The following is a 21,486-nucleotide window of genomic DNA, read 5'->3' as shown; positions in this document are numbered from 1 at the left end:
TCCAGGAACTGGGGAGACTATCATGTCCGGTTTTTAAAACTGAGCTCCTCGGGACCCTTGGGGTTCCCTCTCAGAGCACTGAAACTGCTAGGGAGATGGAGTGAGTGAGGCGTTGCAACGCTGAATCTAGTTCATGTCATCAGAGTTCTCTGATCAAATAAAATTTCCTTTGATGAGAAGTTCTGTAGCTTGGAAAAGAAAGGTTTATAAAGCACTAACAATCCAGTGGCCTCATTTTATGGATTGGAACACTGAGACTCAGAGAGCTGCTAGGATTTTTCCAAACTGATAGTTTGAGGCCAAGCTGGGATTGAAACCCAAGGCCTCCTGGCACTGTCTAGAGCAGGATTCTTCAGGCCCGCTGCAGACCAGCCAAGTCCAAGTTTCTGGGCTGGGGCCTGGAGTCTGCAGCCTCATTACCTCCTCCCTTCTTGGGTGATTCTGGTGCCCATGGTATGTAGGCCAGTCCCAGCCTTGGGGGTGCAGCTCCCAGCTCATGTCAATGGGGCCCTTCAGCCTGGGCAGAAACATGCCCCGCCTTTAGGTGGACATGGCCCGCCTCCCATGAGTCTGGCCTTTCCCCGCTCTGGGGTTCACTGCAGTGTGACCCACCCACCTCAGCCACCAGAACTCCTTCTTTCTCCCTTTATTGCCTTTCTCTCTCTACTACCCTTCACAAGAGCATCTTCCCTTTTAGCAGAACACAGTCATCCCTGAGCCCCAGGCTCCTCAGCTACAGAGAACCTCCCCTTCCCTGAAGGCCCCCCACCCACCCCTCAGAAGGTGTAGGCCCCCACGAAGACGGTGAGTCTCAGTACAGAGCTGGCCCGGTAGCTCATGAGGGAGTTCATGGTGACCATCTCCAGGTCCAGCACGTACTCCCGGGGGCCCGTCACAGGCCGCGCGAGGACCAGCATGGCGCTGACATTGTTGATTTGCTGCGGGGTACAGTGGGTGGGGGGGGGAACACGTGGATTGCATTGACATACGCACCAGAACCCTACCCCTGCATCACCTCCCTGCCCCGCGTCTGGCACCCACAACCAGTTAGCTGCACAGTGCAGAGTGCCCCGGCCAGCCTGCAACCCCAGGCCCTCATCCAGCTCTCTGACCCCCTTGACATCTGCACCCTGCCCCCAAGAAATACCCTCCTGGTGCTCTGCCCACCCTTTGCAGCTAGTTATTCTTCTGTCAACCACGGTCAGCTGATGATTCAAGGCCCGGGCTGAGATGCTTGGGAACATGGGGCCTTTGGTGATCTGGGGCAGGTAGACTCACCTTCAAAACACTCAATTCCAGAACAAGAAAACCAGCACTGGTACCAGACAAAGACTTATGGCCCTCACTGTGAGTCACATCTCCCTCCTCAGAGCTGGAGTCTCAGGCCCCAGGCCCTGTACTAGCCCCTGCTGCCTCTCTCCCTCCAAGACCCAGCTCCACTTGCCTGCCTTCCCACACTCTGCTGCGTCTGTTACCTCTCAAGCCAGTCCCTTAATCCTAAGGGTGAAGCAATTCAAGCCAAATTGCGTTGCTAGGATTGCATATAACTATCTGTAGTTTGTACCAATTTATAACACTCCTACCTTTCTATAGAAACTGACCCCTGGAGTTAGGGGGAACTTTCACAGGATAGGCAGGGTATGGTGGCATAGTTGAATCTTCCACTTAAGGTTTCCTGGAACTCAAGTTGGGGATTATGCAAGTCACTTGAGGGTTGGGGTTAGGGAGAGCCTTACCCTAATGTAGAAGTCTCCTTGCGAGTTTCCAGCACGGATCTGAAAGGCATTGTAGGCACCAGGGTAGACGGAGGTTGCTTGGATTTGGAACACGTCTGCCGGTACGCTCCGCTCCGAGGTGATGCTCATATAGCGGTGCACGATGGATGAGGGCTGCTCCCGGCACAGGGGGTTGGAGGCCGGACACAGACAGCGACTGGAGACCCCAAGATGGGGACACGAGTGAGGTTCTAGCCCATCCCCCAAATTTGGCCCACCCCCCAAAATCAAGGATCTTCCCACTTCTGCTAAAACAGCATGTGTGGTTTAGTCACGAAGGACTCCAACTCCCATCAGCTTTCAGGACTTGCCAGTCCAAATGGGTGCCAGGCAGCCACAGAGCTCTCTGGGAGTTGTAGTTTCTCCCGTGGCCTGGCGTGGAGTTGACTCACTTGTCAGACACCTGGACATAAGGCTCCACGCAGCGGTTGGTGTCCACACAGCGGTAGCCCCCGTGGAAGTTGACACAAGTCTGGGCCTCAGAGCACTGGTGCGCACCCGACTCACACTCGTCAATGTCTGTGCCAGGGGAGAGGGGCTGGAACCCAGATACCAGGCCACCAGCTCCTCGCGCCCCCCTGCCCACTCTACCCGGGCAACCTGTACCTTGGCACAGGCGCGTGGCCAGCAGCTGATAGCCCTGTGGACAGTGGCAGGAGAAGCGGCCTGGCTCGTTGACACAGCGGTACTGGCAGAGGTAACTGGAGTAGCTGCACTCATCAATATCTGGGGGAGGGTGGGGCTGAGGACAGGGCCGGGCCGGCCTCCCAGCTCAGCCCTACACGGGCTCATCCAGAGAGCCTGGCCCCAGGTTAGGCGCAGCACAAGAAGAGGCAGAAGAGATAAACCCTGCAGCTCAGCAGGGGACAGAGGGTTCAAGAAAGGACTGCCCAGGGGACTTCCTGGTGGTCTGGTCATTAAGAATTAGCCTGCCAATGCAGGGGACACAAGTTCGATCCCTGGTCCAGGAACTAAGACCCCACATGCCCCGGGGCAACTGGGCCCATGTGCCACAACGTGTGCCCTAGCACCCTAGAACCTGTGCTCTGCAACAAGAGAAGCCATCACAAGAAGCCCATGCACCAGAACTAGAGAAAGCCCTAGCATAGCAATGAAGACCCAGTGCAACCAAAAATAAATAATTTATTTTTAAAAATGTGTTTTTCAATGCAGGGGATGTGGGTTCAATTCCTGATTGGGGAACTGAGAACCCACGTGCCACGGAGCAAGTAAGCCAGCGGGGCTCAACTACTGAGCCCACGCACCACAGACCCAGTGCTGCCAAAAGGAAAAAAAAAAGACTGTCCCACTCACAGACCTGTCTCTGCCCCAAGACTAAGATGATACTAAATGAGAGGACTGGGAATCTAGAGTTTTGGCTTTAAATCCTACTGACTGAGTTTGAGGAACCTCTGTTTGCTTTCAGTAAATAAGTGAATTAGGTCGATGAGCCCTTGACGCACCCCAGACTGCTCTGGGTTTCAACACTTCGCCCAATTCCTGCAACTTACGATCCGCCCAAGCACAGTCACCTCCTGCCAACTGTGAGCAGCGCAGGCAGGAGCCAGGTTTTCTCCTCTGTGCCCTTTATGCTGCCCGGCACCGAGCCAGGTACCAGTGGGGCCTTAACTTGGCAGCAAAGCACAAAGCTTAACAGAAACGGTACACGGCTAGTTGACACAGAGAGCCCTGGCCGCACCTCACCCCAGCTATATGACCCTGGGCAAGTCACTCCACTTCTCTTCATTGAAGTATTTTATCTTATTCTTTGTAATTGTCCTCCCAAAAAACTTGAGGGAGATATTAATGTCAATTTGCAGGAAAAACTCATTTATTTCACAGGATGTGAGATAAATACTTTGGCCACCTGATGGGAAGAACTGGCTCATTGGAAAAGACCCTGATGCTGGGAAAGATTGAAGGCAGGAGAGAAGAGGGTGACAGAGGATGAGATGGTTGGATGGTATCACCGGCTCAACGGACATGAGTTTGAGCAAACTCCAGGAGACAGTGAAGAAGGATAGGGAAGCCTGGCATGGGATTGCAAAGAGTCAGACACAACTTAATGACTGAACAAGAAGAACAATCTCACAGGATTGTTGGCAGACTGCACAGGGCAGGTTCTGAATAAATACTAATTCACTTTGTAAAACGTTGCTGCTTGGGACAGTATAAGGTCTTGTCTGTTGTCGTTTTCTCATTTAATTCTCAAGACAACCCATTCTACAGAAGAAGAAATGGACTCAGAAGAGTGACTTGCCCTGGTCCAGGATTTGCACACATATCAGCCTGACTCCCAGGGAGGGGGTGCACCTCCATCTTTGCTCAATCACTCTACCGAGCTTCAGCGGGGACCTAACTGCTCCCCTCCGTGCCTTCCCCAGCAGGCTGCAAGTTCTGGCGGGTAGCTCTGCAGGTGCCTTGCCCCCTGATGGGGTGGAGTACACAGGAGGCACATGGGTGCCGGGTGGATGGGACATTAGAGGCATCAAATGGAGGGCTGTGTGGCAAGAGCTAGGCACGACACAGGGCCTGGGGAACCAGCAGAGACCAGTGGAGACCAGTGGGGAAACAGTGTCAGGAGTGGAGCGCTCACCACTGCAGGAGAAGCCATCCCGGTGCAGCTCATAGCCCTGGTGGCAGCGACACAGGAAGGTCCCATAGGAGTTGAAGCAGCGCTGCTCACACGGAGCCCCCATGTCACACTCGTTCACATCTGGGGGTGCCAGGAAAATGGAGGAGGCGTGAAAACCAAGGAGCAGCCCAGAGCCCCCACTGCACCCGGGCTGATCAGGAAGGGAGTTCCCCAACTCATACCCCTCTGCCCAGGACTCCGAGCCTGGCCCAGCCCAGCCTCACCCACACAGGAGCGGTTGTTGGGCCCCAGCTGGAAGCCCGGCTCACACTGGCAGCGAAAGGAGCCGGGCAGGTTCACGCAGCGGTGCTGGCAGTAGCGGTACCGACACTCGTCTATATCTGGGATGCAGGCAGGGGAAGGACGGTGGAGGGCAGAAGTCAGGTGCCACCCAAGCCGGCTGGGACCCTGCCTCATCACCCACCGTCTTGTCTGAGTCTGGGGGCTGGGCCGGGTCAGATCGGGCAGGACTCACACATTACACGCATACAGCTCTGGGTCTAGTGACTCAGGCAGAGGTGGCCGGGGGTGGGTTGGAATGGGGGTCAGGCGCTGGGGTGAGAGCCAGGCCACAGGCCCAGACTCACCCACACACTCGGGCCCGATCTTGCGATAGCCATCAGGACAGGTACACTGGTAGGAGCCAGGCAGGTTATGGCACTCCTGGCTGGGGCGGCAGTCGTGCAGGGCCTGGGCACACTCGTCCACGTCTGCAAGACACACTGCTGAGCCCCCGTCTGGGAGCCTGTGTACCACCCAACATGACAAGACTCCTCCACGTGGGAGGACACAGGTCGGGTACCACTCACAAGAGTGTGTGGGTGACTGACACCCCCAAACAGGAACATGTGGACCCATCGCCCAACAGCACACATAAGAGTCTACTAGCCTGGAGCTAAAGAGAAAGGCACCCCTAAGCTGGGAGACCCCAAATCAGGGATACATAAGACAAAGCCCTGCCCATACTCCCAGGGACACTGATTCCAGGGCATTTCTCCAAGGTCTGTGCCTCCCAGGGGTGGGGTCCAGACCCGGAAGGACCAGAGCAGAGGCCAAGGGGCAGAGCTCTTGCACGGCATCTGCAGTAGTTGAGGTGGGGGTCCCACAGGGGGACTGGGCAGAGGGACAGGCACAGGAACTGGGACCACCTGTGGCAGGTAAGGACCCGGGCAAGGGTCTGGATGTTATCCCAGTGCCCTGAGGAGGCTTTTGAGCAAGGGAGGAACATGAGGTATGAGTTTTTAAAAGGCAATGCTAGACACCTGTTAGAAAGATTGGCAGCCTACTCACCCACGCAGCTCTCTTGCTCATCGGGCTCATAGCCCGGGAGGCAGGGGTGGGGGTGTTCAGCAGGGGGCACAGGTGGTGGGGGTCCCTCTCCATGCAGGTCATTGATGACAGCAGCCGAGCGGGGCAGGCACAGGTAGCCCCCGTAATGGTTGATACATTTCATTTCCCCCTTGCAGGCCTCAGGAATGGTCAGACACTCATTGACATCTGCGGAGAGGGGCCTGCTGGGCACAGCCAGTCTCCAAGGGTGGGCCGTGGAGGGCAGGGGAGGCAGGAGCCCAGCTGTGTGATCCAGCAAGGCCTTCCCTCTCTACTCCACCAGCTAAGGCTGCCTGCCCTGGACCCCTTCCTGGGGCCTGCCAGGGCTGATGGTGGGGCAGTTGTTCCCACCGTCACCCCCATTCTCTTGCCCGCAAGAGGGTCTCTATCCCTCCCCGAAGCCTTGGCCCTGACTCAGCCTAAGAGTAACGTGCAGGCCTCCTGACCGTGCCCCCGCCCCGCACTGCTCGCCCAGGGCCGTGATGGTGCAGAGCGAGATAGCAGAGTGATTAGATGAGGTGTCCAGGAACCAGTCCTGTGGTCAGCGCTCTGTTGGTCTCTGAACTCTAGGGGGTGGGTCGGGGGGAGTGCCCCGGGTTTCTCTGAGGGGGAGGGGCCTGGATGGCTTCTCCACCCTGAGCCAAGCTGGTCCCCTGAGAACCAGAGCAGGCGACTCACGGCCAGGCAGAGCGGGGCAGGGGACAGCCACAGGGCTCCTGCAACCGCTCTAGGACCTGGGCTTTGTGATCTCCTTTCCCAGTTCTCGGGGGCAGGTCAGCCCCCAAGCATACTCACCCCTGCAGTGCTGGCTGTCAGGGTCCCACTCATAGCCATCTGTGCATTCCTACAAGGGGAAACAGAGGTGGCCAGTGGTCACCCCTGGTCCCCTCTAACTGACCAGGCCAAGACCAAGGCCCAAGCCCGGCCACCCTCCTGGCCTACTCCAGACAATGGCCCTAGCTACTCCACCAACCAAGGGAGGGCACAATCTTCCACAGCAGCACCCACCCCAGGATCCTGGCCTCGGTGTCCCTGCCCAGCCCAGCCCAGGCCAGCGGCCCCACTGTCCCCACCGTGTAGCTGTCGGGCTCCTCGGAATCCTGCGGAGACGCTGCCCCCAAGAGCAACAGCAGCAGCGCCCAGAGCAGTAGAGACCCGGGGAGGCAGGAGGCGAAGGGGAGCATCCTGGGGCTGGGAGGTGGTGGGCAGGGGTCAGAGCGCCTCTGCCACAGCAACCCCCAAACCCTGTGCCAGGACTCCGAGCCCCAGCCCCTGCCGCCTCCCGCCCGGGACCGCGCTTGGGGCCCCGGAGCCTCCCTGGGCCGAGGGCCCACTCCTCGCGCGGGCCGGGGTTCAGGGCCCACTCGCCTGGGGCCGCCCCGCCCCCGCCTGGTCCCCCTGTGGCTCCGGCCGGGGAGCGCGGGCCTCTCGGCTCCTTGCTGACGCCGACTCGGCCTAGACTTCTGGCTCGCGCCCTCCCCCGATGGACGGCCACTCACTTGGGCCCGCGACGGCCCCGCGGCCCGCGGCTCCGGCGGCTCGGCTGGCTTCTGCAGTGCCTGAGGCAGACGGACAGGCGGACGGTGCAGCTCCCTGGACGCGCGGCCCCAGGAAGCGCCCCCCGCCCGCCCGCCCGCCGCGGCGCGGCCCACCCCGGCGCCTCCGCCCGCCCCTCGGCGGATTCCTGAGCCCGCGCCAGGGGGAGGGACCCCGACCCCCCGCTTCTCCGCCCCCGGCCGGCCGCAGGCCCCCACCCGGTCCCCCGCGGCGCCGCCCGGAGCCGCCTCCCGGCGCCTGGCCAGGGTCCCCCGGCGCTCGATCCTGGGGGCATTGGCCCTGATGCCAGGCCCCCGGCTCACTTAGGAGTCCGCAGGCTTTCACTGTGCGCACCCCAAAATGTCACCCTGCGCACCTAGACCCTTCCTAATCTGTGCCCCAGGAATTCTTGGGCACCCGGGGGCCCCAGACTCTGCGCCTCCCAGAATGTCACCCTGGGCACCTGGACCCCACCAAATAATCGTGGAACTTCCGGATTCTCACTCTGCACCCTCCGGAATGTGATTCTGGACACCTGGACAGTCAATCTGGAAATACCAAAACTTCGTCCAGGGTTTCCAGACCCTCGCCGGGTCCAGAACTGTCCATCTCGGTCCCCTCTCCCCTCCATCCCCAGGGCTGTCGTCAGCCAGGCGGTCCCTTCACTCCAGAACGGCCTCCTCCGAGTCCTCAGTCCGCGAGACTACATCAGTTTGGGGCGGGGGCGGCAGTTCACATTTGGCCCAGAATGAATGGAAGCCCCTGAGAAGGCGGGCAGGGCTGAACTCGGGCGTGCTGGACGCCAGGGTCCGGGTCCGGTGCCCTCGCCTTCCTGGCCATCCTCCCGCCAGCGTCCCCCACTACCCACACATCCCACCCCCAGTCCCCGGGTTTCTGCCTATTCCCGAAGCAGCGGGAGAGCCCTAGGGGGCGGGGCTTGGGCGGAGCTGGCTCCCAGGAAGGGGCGGGGTCTTGCCCTGCCCACGTCTCAGGGCGGGGCCAGACGGGAAAGGGCTGCGTGTCCAGGGATCTCCCTCCTGGAGGCAGGCGGCGTGCAGGAAATGCCGAGTCCTAGGTTCCCTTTCCCACTCCTGTTTATCCTCACAGTCACCCCCATTAGCAGCCCTGCCCGGTGAGTAGGAGAGGACGTGCCGGTGGGTCCTAGAATGAGCCTTCAGGATTCAGTGTGAACTGCAGAGCACCCTCCTGCCTCCAAATTCTTCCCAGCACCACCACCCGCCAGGGGTGGGGGAGAGGAGGCTAAAAATAATAAGTCTTTAAAACCCAAAAGACAGTAATAAGTGCTGGAGAGGATGTGGAGAAATTGGAATCCTCACACTATGAGTGGGAATGTAAGATGGGGCGGCTGCTGTGGAAAACAGTCTGGCAGGTCCTCAAAAATGTTAGCACATGACCCAGCAATTTCACTCCTAGGTGTATATATGCAAGGGGATTGACAACTTATGTCCACACACACACAATAGTGTTCATAGGAACACTCTTCATAAGTGTTGAAAATATAGAACCAAAGGAATGTTCATCTATTGATGAAAGGAGAAACAAAAAATGATGATAGAATATTATTCGGCCATAAAAAGGAATGAAGTACTGATATGTGCTACAGCATGGATGAATCTTGAACATGAAACCAGCTGAAAGAAGCCAGACACCAAAGGCCACATGTTCCATTTATATGACACAACCAGAGTAGGCAAATCTGAAAAACAAACTAGAATAGTGGTTGCTAGGGGAGAGGGGAATGTGAGAATGACTTCTGATGGGAATAGGATTTCTTTTGGGGTGATGAGAATGCTCTGAAATTAGACAGTGGTGATGGTTGCACAGTTATGCAAATACATGAAAAATTCCGGAATTATCTAAACAATTTAAAACGGTAAATTTTATGGTATGTGAATTATACCTTCATAAAACTATTTAATTTATTTATTTAGACTGTCCTGGGTCTTCACTGCTGCCGGAGGGCTTTCTCTAGTTGCAGTGAGTGGGCTTCCCACTGTGGTGGCTTCTCTTGTTGCAGAGCACAGGATCTAGGGTACTCAGGCTTCAGTAGTTGCAACTTCCAGGCTCTGGAGCATAGGCTCAATAGTTGTGGCTGGAGGGCTTAGTTGCCCTGCGGCTTGTGTGATCTTCCCAGGTCAGGAATTGAACCTGCATCTCCTGCCCTGGCAGGCAGATTCTCAATCACTGGGCAAGCAGGAACCTAAAACTGTTATTTTAAACCTCCAGCTCTGGGGGTGACAGGGGGCCCTTAGTCATAGGTCACACACGGTTAAAACCAGCTTGGGACACATAACTGGGAACTAGAATCATGGAGCCAGGTACCCTTCTGTAGTAATCTACTGTATCTTTCAATTTTTTATTTATGCCGCAGGGACTATGCAGCCATCGTCTTCTTTGCCAATAATCGCTTTGAGACAGGGAAGAAAAAACTGCAGTATCTGAGCTTTGGGGACTTTGCCTTCTGTGCTGAGCTCATGATCCAGAACTGGACCCTCGGAGCCGTCGGTGAGGCCCCCACTGACCCAGGTGCAGGCCCCCGTTCCCAGCAGCCTTTCTTCTTCAGGGCCCCTGCCCAGCCGCTTCTTCTCACGGCCCAGCGCTTCCACACATAGCTTGTCTGCACACAAGGGACCCACAGCATCTCTCTGGCTTGCGGCCAGTCCCTCCAGCTCTCTCACACCCAGCATGCTCTTTTGTCTTGTGGGGTGCCATGAAGTGTTGGGGGGAGGCTCAGATCATCACAGGAGGCGTTTTTTATCTCCCACCTCAATTCCTTCGTGGGCCCCACTTAGACTCCCAGGTGGATGACATGGACATGGACTTAGACAAGGAGTTTCTCCAGGACTTGAAGGAGCTCAAGGTGCTTGTGGCTGACAAGGACCTTCTAGACCTGCACAAGAGGTGACCCCAGGGGTCTGTGGGGCGGGGCCTGGGCGGGCACACGGGCAGCGCGGGCCTTGACCCTGTCTCCCTGCAGCCTGGTGTGCACTGCCCTCCGGGGGAAGCTTGGTGTCTTTTCGGAGATGGAAGCCAACTTCAAGGTCTGTGGCCCAGTCCAGCCTCTGTCCCTGGGGCATCTTCAGCCTCCCCGCAGCAGCTCTGCTGTTGGTCTCAGGCGGTGCTGCTGTTCCCTCTGCCTGCCCCTGGGGGCAACCAGCTCTTAAACGCTGGGGGATTACTTGATTGAGGGAGGTGGATCCGATGTGGTCTCAGCCCCCAGCCTCTCTCGGGCAGAAGGCAGAACTCCCAGGCTCCCTGCCCCACAGAACCTGTCCCGAGGGCTGGTGAACGTGGCCGCCAAGCTGACCCACAATAAGGACGTCAGAGACCTGTTTGTAGACCTCGTGGAAAAGGTGAGTTGTCCTGCTGGCTGCCCTCTGGCCTGTCCCTGGGCTATACCAGTGCTAGATGTTACCTTGGACCCACAGTTCGTGGAACCCTGCCGCTCCGACCACTGGCCATTGAATGACGTGCGGCTCTTCCTCAATCAGTATTCGGCTTCGGTCCACTCCCTGGATGGCTTCCGGTGAGAGATCTCAGGCTTCCTTACCCTGCTGGCCTCCTGCTGGGGCCCAGCCCTCCTGCAGACTCTGAGTTCCCTGTTCTTTGGCCCTGGGGTTGGAAGTCACTCTGTTGACCAGAGTCTCAGCTCCATCGCTGAGAAACTGACCTGATCTCGAGAAGTTCCTTTCTCTCTGTGTGCCTCAGTTCCTTCAGACATAAGCTGGGGGTGGCAGCAGTAAGGCTTACAGGAATCCTGTGAGCATTACACAAGTGAAGGTGTCGAGAGCACGTGGAGCAGGGTCATGGGGATCGAGTCAACATCAGCCAGCACCGTTACTGTTATCATTGCAGGCACCAGGCGCTCTGGGACCGCTACATGGGCACCCTCCGTGGCTGCCTCCTGCGCCTCTATCATGACTGAGGCCCCTCCCCCGCCCTGGCCACACTGACAATAAAGTTGCCATGACTGTGGAGGAGGCTGTGAGTGGGTACACACGTGGGTCCGCGCATGGAAGCGTGTGCCCATCACACACACGTACGTCTCTTTGAGTGTCACGGCGTATGGGGATGTATGTGTCCGTTGACCCCACAGGGACAAGGACATGTCGGAGAACGGTATCTACTCGCTCCCCACCCATTTCCCCACCCCAGCCGTGTCCGCTCCAAAGACGGGGGTCTTGTCTTGCTTTATTCAATCCCCAGCAAGAATACTGGGAGACTAGGCAAAAACCTAGGGGCGGGTGACAGGGGAAGGTAACTGGCACAGCAGGAGAGAGCCAAGGGGCAGCCAGACAGCCTCAGGGAGGGCAGGAGACCTGTTGCCGCTTATTCGGTTTGTCCACTCTGGCCGTGACCGGGAACTTGGTGATGCCGCAGGTGTTACTCCCTCGATGCAGCCGGAAATAGCCCTGAGAAGTTAGGGCCCATCAGCGCCAGACAGCGGGGAGAGGGCTGTCCTGCCCTGTCCGCCCCCAGTAGGTCACACTCACCTCCTCACCCCAGTGAGCCCCCCAGGAGTTCTTCAGGGTCCAGTATGCCATGGAGCGGCGAGGGCGAGCGTAGGATCCCAACGAGGCCGCCTTCCCCTGCCTCCCCTCCACCGACTTGGTTTTACCAAAACCCACCAGCAGGACACAGTGATTCACTTGTCTGGGGTCACAGGTGGTAGGTGTGGCCTTGATCACACCCTTGCGGTATTGCTGCAGGGGCAGAGAGGCCGAGTCCGGGGCCACCTCCCCTACATGTGCCCCCCCCACCCCATTCCCTACTTTATCTCACCTGCAGTAGCGTCATATTGATGGTCACGGTGATGGGGCCTTGGGTGGCCAAGTGCCTGGCGATGCCTGGGGGCGGAAGGTGCCATCGAGTCCTGCCTCTCCTTCGGCCCCCACTCTCGGCTCATGGGCATCTCTCTCTATCTATCTCTTCCTCTCTCCCACCCTCTAGCCCCCGCCCCTAGGGATCCCTCTGACTCTGTCTATAGCCCCGTCTGTCCTGGTCTGTCTGTCCCTGGCTGTCTCCCCGCTGTGCCCGCCCGTGTCCCCATCCTGCCCGCACTCTGCTCGCAGGCCTGCAGCATTATGAAATCCTGGATCCAGGCCACCTTCTTGTGCTTCGCAGCCAGGCACCTGTGGGTTTTGCCACAGCCCTCGAATGGATAGTCCTTCTCACTGGCCAGGCCGCCTAGAGAGAAGCGAGGCCCGGGAGGAGACTCAGTTCAGCTCGGGAACGGTACCCACCCCGTCCTCCCCCTGCCACGAGTGCCCAGAGCAGCCAGGCACTCACTGTTGTTGAGGACAGTGAGGAACGCATCCCAGACGAAGCCACCCTTGCAGCCGTTCCCACAGCGGTCACAGTCGAGCAGCTCTGGTGCCAGAAGGGACAGTGTGTGCCCAGGCCTCAGGCACCCCCGCCTCCTTCAGCCCCCCGCCCCAGCCCCTAGCCATACGCTGCACGGAGACCTCCACAGACCGACGGAACTTGATGGCCCACAGGGCCTCGATGTTGCCCGCTGCCGCCATGGCCCAGCAACAGTTGCAGTTTTGCTATAGAGGTGAAAGGATGGCAGTGGTTGGGGAGGGTAAAGACGGCAGGCCCTCTCCTCCCCGCCTCCCCATGCCCCCACCCCCGGGGCTGGATTGGTCCAGGCTGCTGGGCTTGGGGTGGAGGCAGATACCTGGTTCCTGACTGGTGAGATGGTGCCAGCCTTCCGCCAGTCACAGGTCGAGGGCACTGACTCCCCCCACTCTTCAGACCCCACCTTTCTGCTCACACCGAGGGCCTCTCCAGCCACCTGGTTTCCATAAAGCTGGACAAACTCCTCCTCTGGGGACGCATGGGGCCATGAAGTTCACTGTTTTGACCCCTCCCCCCAGCACACATCCTGCCTCCCACCCCAGCCATCCACATCCTGAGCCATTTGAGTCCCTGTAAGGCCCGGGAGACAGAAAGATAAGGACCCTGAGGCCTAGAGGGAGGCCAGGTTCCTTGCTGGGGTGCAGAGCCCTGCACCTGGCACCCGGCTGCCGCCCAGGCCTCCACAGAGTTACTGCCCTGATCTCGGACTCAGGGCAAACCCCCAGGCCTCTGGCCCGCGGGAGTCCCTCTGGGGAACAGAAGCCAAGTCAGCCTGGTATCTGCTGGGGAAGATCCTGCTTCCCCGCCTACCACCAGGGCCGGGAGGTCCAGTACCTGTGAGGTCACTGAATTGAGTCACCCCAAACTCGGCCGTGCCCAGGTCCTCCTCCTGCAGCCGCTGAGCCTTGGCCAGGTTTTGGGCAAAGATGTCCAGGCGGCGGGCATGCTCTAGACCAAAAGGAGGTTGTCCTAGGCTGGCTCGCAAGCCCCCAGGGACAGGAAGCGGCCACCAGTTTGGCTTCCCACCCACACTCCCAGGTAAGCACTGGCTCCTTTCCTATGGTCCTTGCAGACCCCTCTACGGACACCTGGACCAAGGTAGTGGCTCCCCAGCCCCACTAGGGTTGGGGTTTCATTGAAGGCAGGTAGAGAGTTTCTGCCCACCCGGGGAAGAAGCCAAGTGAAAGGTCGGAAGACTAGTGACAAGGGAAAGGTGGGTGGTCAGAGACCAACTTCCTGCCAGGTCATCTCCTTCTCTACTTCACACCTCTGGCCACAAGTCTGTGGCTGGAACATGGCAGGGGAGGGTTGGGGTACAAGTCCCTGCCACAGGAAGTCGGGCTGAAAGGTGCCCACAGACCTCCCCCATGGGTGGTGAGATCCAGAGGGCAGGAACAGGGCTGGCAACGCATGGCGTTGATAGGGAATCCAAAAAATGGGTAACCCTGGGTGCTTGCTGGATGACTAGCAGTCTCCTGCTGCTGCAGTCACAGGAAAGTGGCTCTGGACGTGAAGATCCTCTCGGACCAGTCAAACCCCCAACAGTTACCACCTCCCTCCAGGTTCATAGCCAAGGAGGATCCTGTCCCCGCTTGTGCATTTGGGAAACCAGGGAGTACACTCCCAGCCCCGCGTCACTGTCCTCCTGAGTGGCTTTGGCCAAATGCATCCCCCACCCTGAGCCTGAATTTCCTTGTCTGTTAAATGAGAGCAGGGGTTTGGATTGGAGACGCACGTGCCCCGGGATACCTGCTGGATTTGGATAACTCCGGTTGTACTGCATCTGAAACAATCTGAAGACCTCTTTCAGCTCCAGCGGCTGAGGACCCGGGTCCTGGGTGGTGGGGCGTGGGGGGTGGGGGTGAGGTGAGGCATCATGGCCGGGACCACACCCCGGACTGGGGTGCAGCCGGCTCGCCGCTTCTCTCCCTGTGTGGGCCTGAGCACGTGGAGCCTCCCTGCAGTGTCAGCTGCTCCCTCTGGGAAACAGGAACAAAGCCCTGTTTCTGCCGGGGTGAGCCCCACGCCTGGGGAGAAGGTTAGGGACACTTACCTGGCCCCTGAGGGAGCCCTTGATGCCCTGAGCCAGGCCTGCCACCAGCAGAGCCAGGAGGCAGGAGAGATGGACAGTTGGTGCCATGATGCGGCAGACTCGAGTGTCTGGGGCAGGAAACTGCAGACCAAGGTGGAGGGGCTGAGAGGGTGGAGCTGGAGAAACCACAAAAGGGAAACCAGCTCAGGAGGGGGAGGAGGACCCCCACACGCATACACGAGAGGGCTTCAGGCTTCTGTCCTGGCACGGCCCCTGCCCGCCAGTACCCCACTCCACCTGTTGTCTTTACTCAGCAGAGGCTCTCTGCCAACCCTGTCCTGGGCAATCCTAAGGATGTGGAGATGGATCTGGCCTTAAGCAGACAGGAGGAGACAGATGCTAAGTGGCCAGTGACAATATAGGGCCACTGATGCCTGGAGGGGGAAACAGGGCTATGGGAGTCACAGGCCCTAATGATGGGGAGGTGTGAATGGTGGTCAGTACCCCCCAGGAAGCATTCTCGCTCATCCTACTGCAAAGCTCAGTCAGCTCAGGCGTCACCTCCAAGAAGCTCGCCTATCCTGTGGTATAACCTGCAGCCCCTTGAGCCCCCGGTGTGCCTGTGGCTACTGGGCGTCTGCATCCCAGCCACACCGGATGTGTCTGCCTTGCTTGTATCCTCAGCACCCAGGAAGGGGCCACATGCAGAGCTGGCTCAGGGGGGATTTGCTGGCTTAGTGATTAGTCATCTGTTTTAACCAGAAAGGCTCAGGGTCCAGGGGGCCGCAAGTGGCAGCTGCGACCTCCTCTGTTCTTCGTTCTTGCCACACTCTGGGGACGGGGAAGAGGTGTGTGAATGGGCCTCAGCGGGCAGGAAGATAGCAGGACTGGCACCTCAGACAGAGCCCGGCCGGAGGCTGAGGCCTGGGCAGGGCTGTTAACACCTGTCACTTGTGCCTTCAAGTGGGTCCTTGGGTTCGGGGGCTCTCACATGGACCTTCAGTCTGAGAACCAGCATCCAAGACCAGAGACAGGCACGGAAAAAAAACTGGTTTTCTGGGGTTTCCATGGGGATGGGAGCCAGGGGAAGGGATCCATTCATTCATGTGCTGAATACCTCATTTCTTCCTTCATTGGGAATCTTCCCAAAGCCGTGAGGTCCCTTTTTGCTGCACACCCCGCCACACACACATACCATGGAGTAAGCCAAGTGTCTCCCCTGGGGAAAAAAAGAGAATGATACTGACTTTATTCGGAGAAGGCAATGGCAACCCACTCCAGTACTCTTGCCTGGAAAATCCCATCGACGGAGGAGCCTGGAAGGCTGCAGTCCATGGGGTCGCTGAGGGTCGGACAGGACTGAGCGACTTCACTTTCACTTTTCACTTTCACGCATTGGAGAAGGAAATGGCAACCCACTCCAGTGTTCTTGCCTGGAGAATCCCGGGGACGGGGGAGCCTGACGGGCTGCCGTCTATGGGGTCGCACAGAGTCGGACACGACTGAAGTGACTTAGCAGCAGCAGCGCTGGGTCTTTGGGGCTGTGTGCGGGCTTTCTCTAGCTGCAGTGAGCTGGGCTTCTCTTCTTTGTGGTGCATGGACTTTTCATTGGCGTGGCTTCTCTTGTTGCAAAGAGAGCATTTAGGTGCACGGGCTTCAGTACTTGCAGTACGCGGGCTCAGTAGTTTTGGCTCCCAGGCTCTAGAGCACAGGCTCGGGGGCTGAGGTTCTCAGCGTTAATTGTTCCTCTGCGTGTGGCATTTTCCTGGATTCCAGGGATTGAACCGATGTTCCCTGCGTGGGCATGCAGATTCTTATCCACTGAACCACCAGGGAAATCCTCTACTGCGCTTTAATAGTCAGCGGCTGCACCTGCTGCTAAGTCACTTCAGTCGTGTCCGACTCTGTGCGACCCCATAGACGGCAGCCCGTCAGGCTCCCCCGTCCCCGGGATTCTCCAGGCAAGAACACTGGAGTGGGTTGCCATTTCCTTTTCCAATGCGTGAAAGTGAAAAGTGAAAGTGAAGTCGCTCAGTCCTGTCCGACCCTCAGCGACCCCATGGACTGCAGCCTTCCAGGCTCCTCCGTCGATGGGATTTTCCAGGCAAGAGTACTGGAGTGGGTTGCCATTGCCTTCTCCGAATAAAGTCAGTATCATTCTCTTTTTTTCCCCAGGGGAGACACTTGGCTTACTCCATGGTATGTGTGTGTGGCGGGGTGTGCAGCAAAAAGGGACCTCACGGCTTTGGGAAGATTCCCAATGAAGGAAGAAATGAGGTATTCAGCACATGAATGAATGGATCCCTTCCCCTGGCTCCCATCCCCATGGAAACCCCAGAAAACCAGTTTTTTTTCCGTGCCTGTCTCTGGTCTTGGATGCTGGTTCTCAGACTGAAGGTCCATGTGAGAGCCCCCGAACCCAAGGACCCACTTGAAGGCACAAGTGACAGGTGTTAACAGCCCTGCCCAGGCCTCAGCCTCCGGCCGGGCTCTGTCTGAGGTGCCAGTCCTGCTATCTTCCTGCCCGCTGAGGCCCATTCACACACCTCTTCCCCGTCCCCAGAGTGTGGCAAGAACGAAGAACAGAGGAGGTCGCAGCTGCCACTTGCGGCCCCCTGGACCCTGAGCCTTTCTGGTTAAAACAGATGACTAATCACTAAGCCAGCAAATCCCCCCTGAGCCAGCTCTGCATGTGGCCCCTTCCTGGGTGCTGAGGATACAAGCAAGGCAGACACATCCGGTGTGGCTGGGATGCAGACGCCCAGTAGCCACAGGCACACCGGGGGCTCAAGGGGCTGCAGGTTATACCACAGGATAGGCGAGCTTCTTGGAGGTGACGCCTGAGCTGACTGAGCTTTGCAGTAGGATGAGCGAGAATGCTTCCTGGGGGGTACTGACCACCATTCACACCTCCCCATCATTAGGGCCTGTGACTCCCATAGCCCTGTTTCCCCCTCCAGGCATCAGTGGCCCTATATTGTCACTGGCCACTTAGCATCTGTCTCCTCCTGTCTGCTTAAGGCCAGATCCATCTCCACATCCTTAGGATTGCCCAGGACAGGGTTGGCAGAGAGCCTCTGCTGAGTAAAGACAACAGGTGGAGTGGGGTACTGGCGGGCAGGGGCCGTGCCAGGACAGAAGCCTGAAGCCCTCTCGTGTATGCGTGTGGGGGTCCTCCTCCCCCTCCTGAGCTGGTTTCCCTTTTGTGGTTTCTCCAGCTCCACCCTCTCAGCCCCTCCACCTTGGTCTGCAGTTTCCTGCCCCAGACACTCGAGTCTGCCGCATCATGGCACCAACTGTCCATCTCTCCTGCCTCCTGGCTCTGCTGGTGGCAGGCCTGGCTCAGGGCATCAAGGGCTCCCTCAGGGGCCAGGTAAGTGTCCCTAACCTTCTCCCCAGGCGTGGGGCTCACCCCGGCAGAAACAGGGCTTTGTTCCTGTTTCCCAGAGGGAGCAGCTGACACTGCAGGGAGGCTCCACGTGCTCAGGCCCACACAGGGAGAGAAGCGGCGAGCCGGCTGCACCCCAGTCCGGGGTGTGGTCCCGGCCATGATGCCTCACCTCACCCCCACCCCCCACGCCCCACCACCCAGGACCCGGGTCCTCAGCCGCTGGAGCTGAAAGAGGTCTTCAGATTGTTTCAGATGCAGTACAACCGGAGTTATCCAAATCCAGCAGGTATCCCGGGGCACGTGCGTCTCCAATCCAAACCCCTGCTCTCATTTAACAGACAAGGAAATTCAGGCTCAGGGTGGGGGATGCATTTGGCCAAAGCCACTCAGGAGGACAGTGACGCGGGGCTGGGAGTGTACTCCCTGGTTTCCCAAATGCACAAGCGGGGACAGGATCCTCCTTGGCTATGAACCTGGAGGGAGGTGGTAACTGTTGGGGGTTTGACTGGTCCGAGAGGATCTTCACGTCCAGAGCCACTTTCCTGTGACTGCAGCAGCAGGAGACTGCTAGTCATCCAGCAAGCACCCAGGGTTACCCATTTTTTGGATTCCCTATCAACGCCATGCGTTGCCAGCCCTGTTCCTGCCCTCTGGATCTCACCACCCATGGGGGAGGTCTGTGGGCACCTTTCAGCCCGACTTCCTGTGGCAGGGACTTGTACCCCAACCCTCCCCTGCCATGTTCCAGCCACAGACTTGTGGCCAGAGGTGTGAAGTAGAGAAGGAGATGACCTGGCAGGAAGTTGGTCTCTGACCACCCACCTTTCCCTTGTCACTAGTCTTCCGACCTTTCACTTGGCTTCTTCCCCGGGTGGGCAGAAACTCTCTACCTGCCTTCAATGAAACCCCAACCCTAGTGGGGCTGGGGAGCCACTACCTTGGTCCAGGTGTCCGTAGAGGGGTCTGCAAGGACCATAGGAAAGGAGCCAGTGCTTACCTGGGAGTGTGGGTGGGAAGCCAAACTGGTGGCCGCTTCCTGTCCCTGGGGGCTTGCGAGCCAGCCTAGGACAACCTCCTTTTGGTCTAGAGCATGCCCGCCGCCTGGACATCTTTGCCCAAAACCTGGCCAAGGCTCAGCGGCTGCAGGAGGAGGACCTGGGCACGGCCGAGTTTGGGGTGACTCAATTCAGTGACCTCACAGGTACTGGACCTCCCGGCCCTGGTGGTAGGCGGGGAAGCAGGATCTTCCCCAGCAGATACCAGGCTGACTTGGCTTCTGTTCCCCAGAGGGACTCCCGCGGGCCAGAGGCCTGGGGGTTTGCCCTGAGTCCGAGATCAGGGCAGTAACTCTGTGGAGGCCTGGGCGGCAGCCGGGTGCCAGGTGCAGGGCTCTGCACCCCAGCAAGGAACCTGGCCTCCCTCTAGGCCTCAGGGTCCTTATCTTTCTGTCTCCCGGGCCTTACAGGGACTCAAATGGCTCAGGATGTGGATGGCTGGGGTGGGAGGCAGGATGTGTGCTGGGGGGAGGGGTCAAAACAGTGAACTTCATGGCCCCATGCGTCCCCAGAGGAGGAGTTTGTCCAGCTTTATGGAAACCAGGTGGCTGGAGAGGCCCTCGGTGTGAGCAGAAAGGTGGGGTCTGAAGAGTGGGGGGAGTCAGTGCCCTCGACCTGTGACTGGCGGAAGGCTGGCACCATCTCACCAGTCAGGAACCAGGTATCTGCCTCCACCCCAAGCCCAGCAGCCTGGACCAATCCAGCCCCGGGGGTGGGGGCATGGGGAGGCGGGGAGGAGAGGGCCTGCCGTCTTTACCCTCCCCAACCACTGCCATCCTTTCACCTCTATAGCAAAACTGCAACTGTTGCTGGGCCATGGCGGCAGCGGGCAACATCGAGGCCCTGTGGGCCATCAAGTTCCGTCGGTCTGTGGAGGTCTCCGTGCAGCGTATGGCTAGGGGCTGGGGCGGGGGGCTGAAGGAGGCGGGGGTGCCTGAGGCCTGGGCACACACTGTCCCTTCTGGCACCAGAGCTGCTCGACTGTGACCGCTGTGGGAACGGCTGCAAGGGTGGCTTCGTCTGGGATGCGTTCCTCACTGTCCTCAACAACAGTGAGTGCCTGGCTGCTCTGGGCACTCGTGGCAGGGGGAGGACGGGGTGGGTACCGTTCCCGAGCTGAACTGAGTCTCCTCCCGGGCCTCGCTTCTCTCTAGGCGGCCTGGCCAGTGAGAAGGACTATCCATTCGAGGGCTGTGGCAAAACCCACAGGTGCCTGGCTGCGAAGCACAAGAAGGTGGCCTGGATCCAGGATTTCATAATGCTGCAGGCCTGCGAGCAGAGTGCGGGCAGGATGGGGACACGGGCGGGCACAGCGGGGAGACAGCCAGGGACAGACAGACCAGGACAGACGGGGCTATAGACAGAGTCAGAGGGATCCCTAGGGGCGGGGGCTAGAGGGTGGGAGAGAGGAAGAGATAGATAGAGAGAGATGCCCATGAGCCGAGAGTGGGGGCCGAAGGAGAGGCAGGACTCGATGGCACCTTCCGCCCCCAGGCATCGCCAGGCACTTGGCCACCCAAGGCCCCATCACCGTGACCATCAATATGACGCTACTGCAGGTGAGATAAAGTAGGGAATGGGGTGGGGGGGGCACATGTAGGGGAGGTGGCCCCGGACTCGGCCTCTCTGCCCCTGCAGCAATACCGCAAGGGTGTGATCAAGGCCACACCTACCACCTGTGACCCCAGACAAGTGAATCATTGTGTCCTGCTGGTGGGTTTTGGTAAAACCAAGTCGGTGGAGGGGAGGCAGGGGAAGGCGGCCTCGTTGGGATCCTACGCTCGCCCTCGCCGCTCCATGGCATACTGGACCCTGAAGAACTCCTGGGGGGCTCACTGGGGTGAGGAGGTGAGTGTGACCTACTGGGGGCGGACAGGGCAGGACAGCCCTCTCCCCGCTGTCTGGCGCTGATGGGCCCTAACTTCTCAGGGCTATTTCCGGCTGCATCGAGGGAGTAACACCTGCGGCATCACCAAGTTCCCGGTCACGGCCAGAGTGGACAAACCGAATAAGCGGCAACAGGTCTCCTGCCCTCCCTGAGGCTGTCTGGCTGCCCCTTGGCTCTCTCCTGCTGTGCCAGTTACCTTCCCCTGTCACCCGCCCCTAGGTTTTTGCCTAGTCTCCCAGTATTCTTGCTGGGGATTGAATAAAGCAAGACAAGACCCCCGTCTTTGGAGCGGACACGGCTGGGGTGGGGAAATGGGTGGGGAGCGAGTAGATACCGTTCTCCGACATGTCCTTGTCCCTGTGGGGTCAACGGACACATACATCCCCATACGCCGTGACACTCAAAGAGACGTACGTGTGTGTGATGGGCACACGCTTCCATGCGCGGACCCACGTGTGTACCC

At 58.8% G+C, this 21,486-nt stretch overlaps 4 protein-coding genes across 4 annotated transcripts; 2 read left to right on the top strand and 2 right to left on the bottom strand.

The window, feature by feature from the left end:
• Positions 1 to 32: 32 nt before the first annotated feature.
• Positions 33 to 7,718, bottom strand: EFEMP2 (EGF-like fibulin extracellular matrix protein 2). The gene is made up of 11 exons (XM_055415508.2): positions 7,239 to 7,718; positions 6,813 to 6,930; positions 6,535 to 6,583; positions 5,701 to 5,907; positions 4,998 to 5,120; positions 4,635 to 4,751; positions 4,372 to 4,491; positions 2,382 to 2,501; positions 2,168 to 2,294; positions 1,737 to 1,932; positions 33 to 938 (listed from the first exon to the last, which is right to left on the bottom strand). Exons 1-11 carry the CDS (start codon positions 7,568 to 7,570, stop codon positions 777 to 779), a joined length of 1,671 nt encoding a protein of 556 aa, XP_055271483.2. The 5' UTR covers positions 7,571 to 7,718; the 3' UTR covers positions 33 to 776.
• Positions 7,719 to 9,656: 1,938 nt separating this feature from the next.
• On the top strand, positions 9,657 to 11,271 carry LOC129548754 (acidic fibroblast growth factor intracellular-binding protein-like). Its single transcript, XM_088832234.1, has 6 exons — positions 9,657 to 9,822; positions 10,089 to 10,197; positions 10,274 to 10,337; positions 10,563 to 10,649; positions 10,725 to 10,822; positions 11,152 to 11,271. Exons 1-6 carry the CDS (start codon positions 9,771 to 9,773, stop codon positions 11,219 to 11,221), a joined length of 480 nt encoding a protein of 159 aa, XP_088688360.1. The 5' UTR covers positions 9,657 to 9,770; the 3' UTR covers positions 11,222 to 11,271.
• Positions 11,272 to 11,475: 204 nt separating this feature from the next.
• Positions 11,476 to 14,837, bottom strand: LOC129548753 (cathepsin W-like). Its single transcript, XM_055415503.2, has 10 exons — positions 14,711 to 14,837; positions 14,407 to 14,491; positions 13,492 to 13,605; positions 12,977 to 13,125; positions 12,749 to 12,845; positions 12,586 to 12,666; positions 12,358 to 12,483; positions 12,079 to 12,143; positions 11,790 to 11,999; positions 11,476 to 11,708 (listed from the first exon to the last, which is right to left on the bottom strand). Exons 1-10 carry the CDS (start codon positions 14,795 to 14,797, stop codon positions 11,598 to 11,600), a joined length of 1,125 nt encoding a protein of 374 aa, XP_055271478.1. The 5' UTR covers positions 14,798 to 14,837; the 3' UTR covers positions 11,476 to 11,597.
• A 3,098-nt stretch (positions 14,838 to 17,935) lies between these two features.
• CTSW (cathepsin W) lies at positions 17,936 to 21,297 on the top strand. Its single transcript, XM_055415498.2, has 10 exons — positions 17,936 to 18,062; positions 18,282 to 18,366; positions 19,168 to 19,281; positions 19,648 to 19,796; positions 19,928 to 20,024; positions 20,107 to 20,187; positions 20,290 to 20,415; positions 20,630 to 20,694; positions 20,774 to 20,983; positions 21,065 to 21,297. Exons 1-10 carry the CDS (start codon positions 17,976 to 17,978, stop codon positions 21,173 to 21,175), a joined length of 1,125 nt encoding a protein of 374 aa, XP_055271473.1. The 5' UTR covers positions 17,936 to 17,975; the 3' UTR covers positions 21,176 to 21,297.
• Positions 21,298 to 21,486: the final 189 nt, after the last annotated feature.

This window comes from Moschus berezovskii, chromosome 25 (genome assembly GCF_049115385.1).
Source record: "Moschus berezovskii isolate FMDL1 chromosome 25, NW_MosBer_1.0, whole genome shotgun sequence".
Lineage (NCBI taxonomy): Eukaryota > Metazoa > Chordata > Mammalia > Artiodactyla > Moschidae > Moschus > Moschus berezovskii.
Note: the sequence above shows the minus strand (reverse complement) of the source record. Positions and strands in the feature narration are given on the sequence as shown.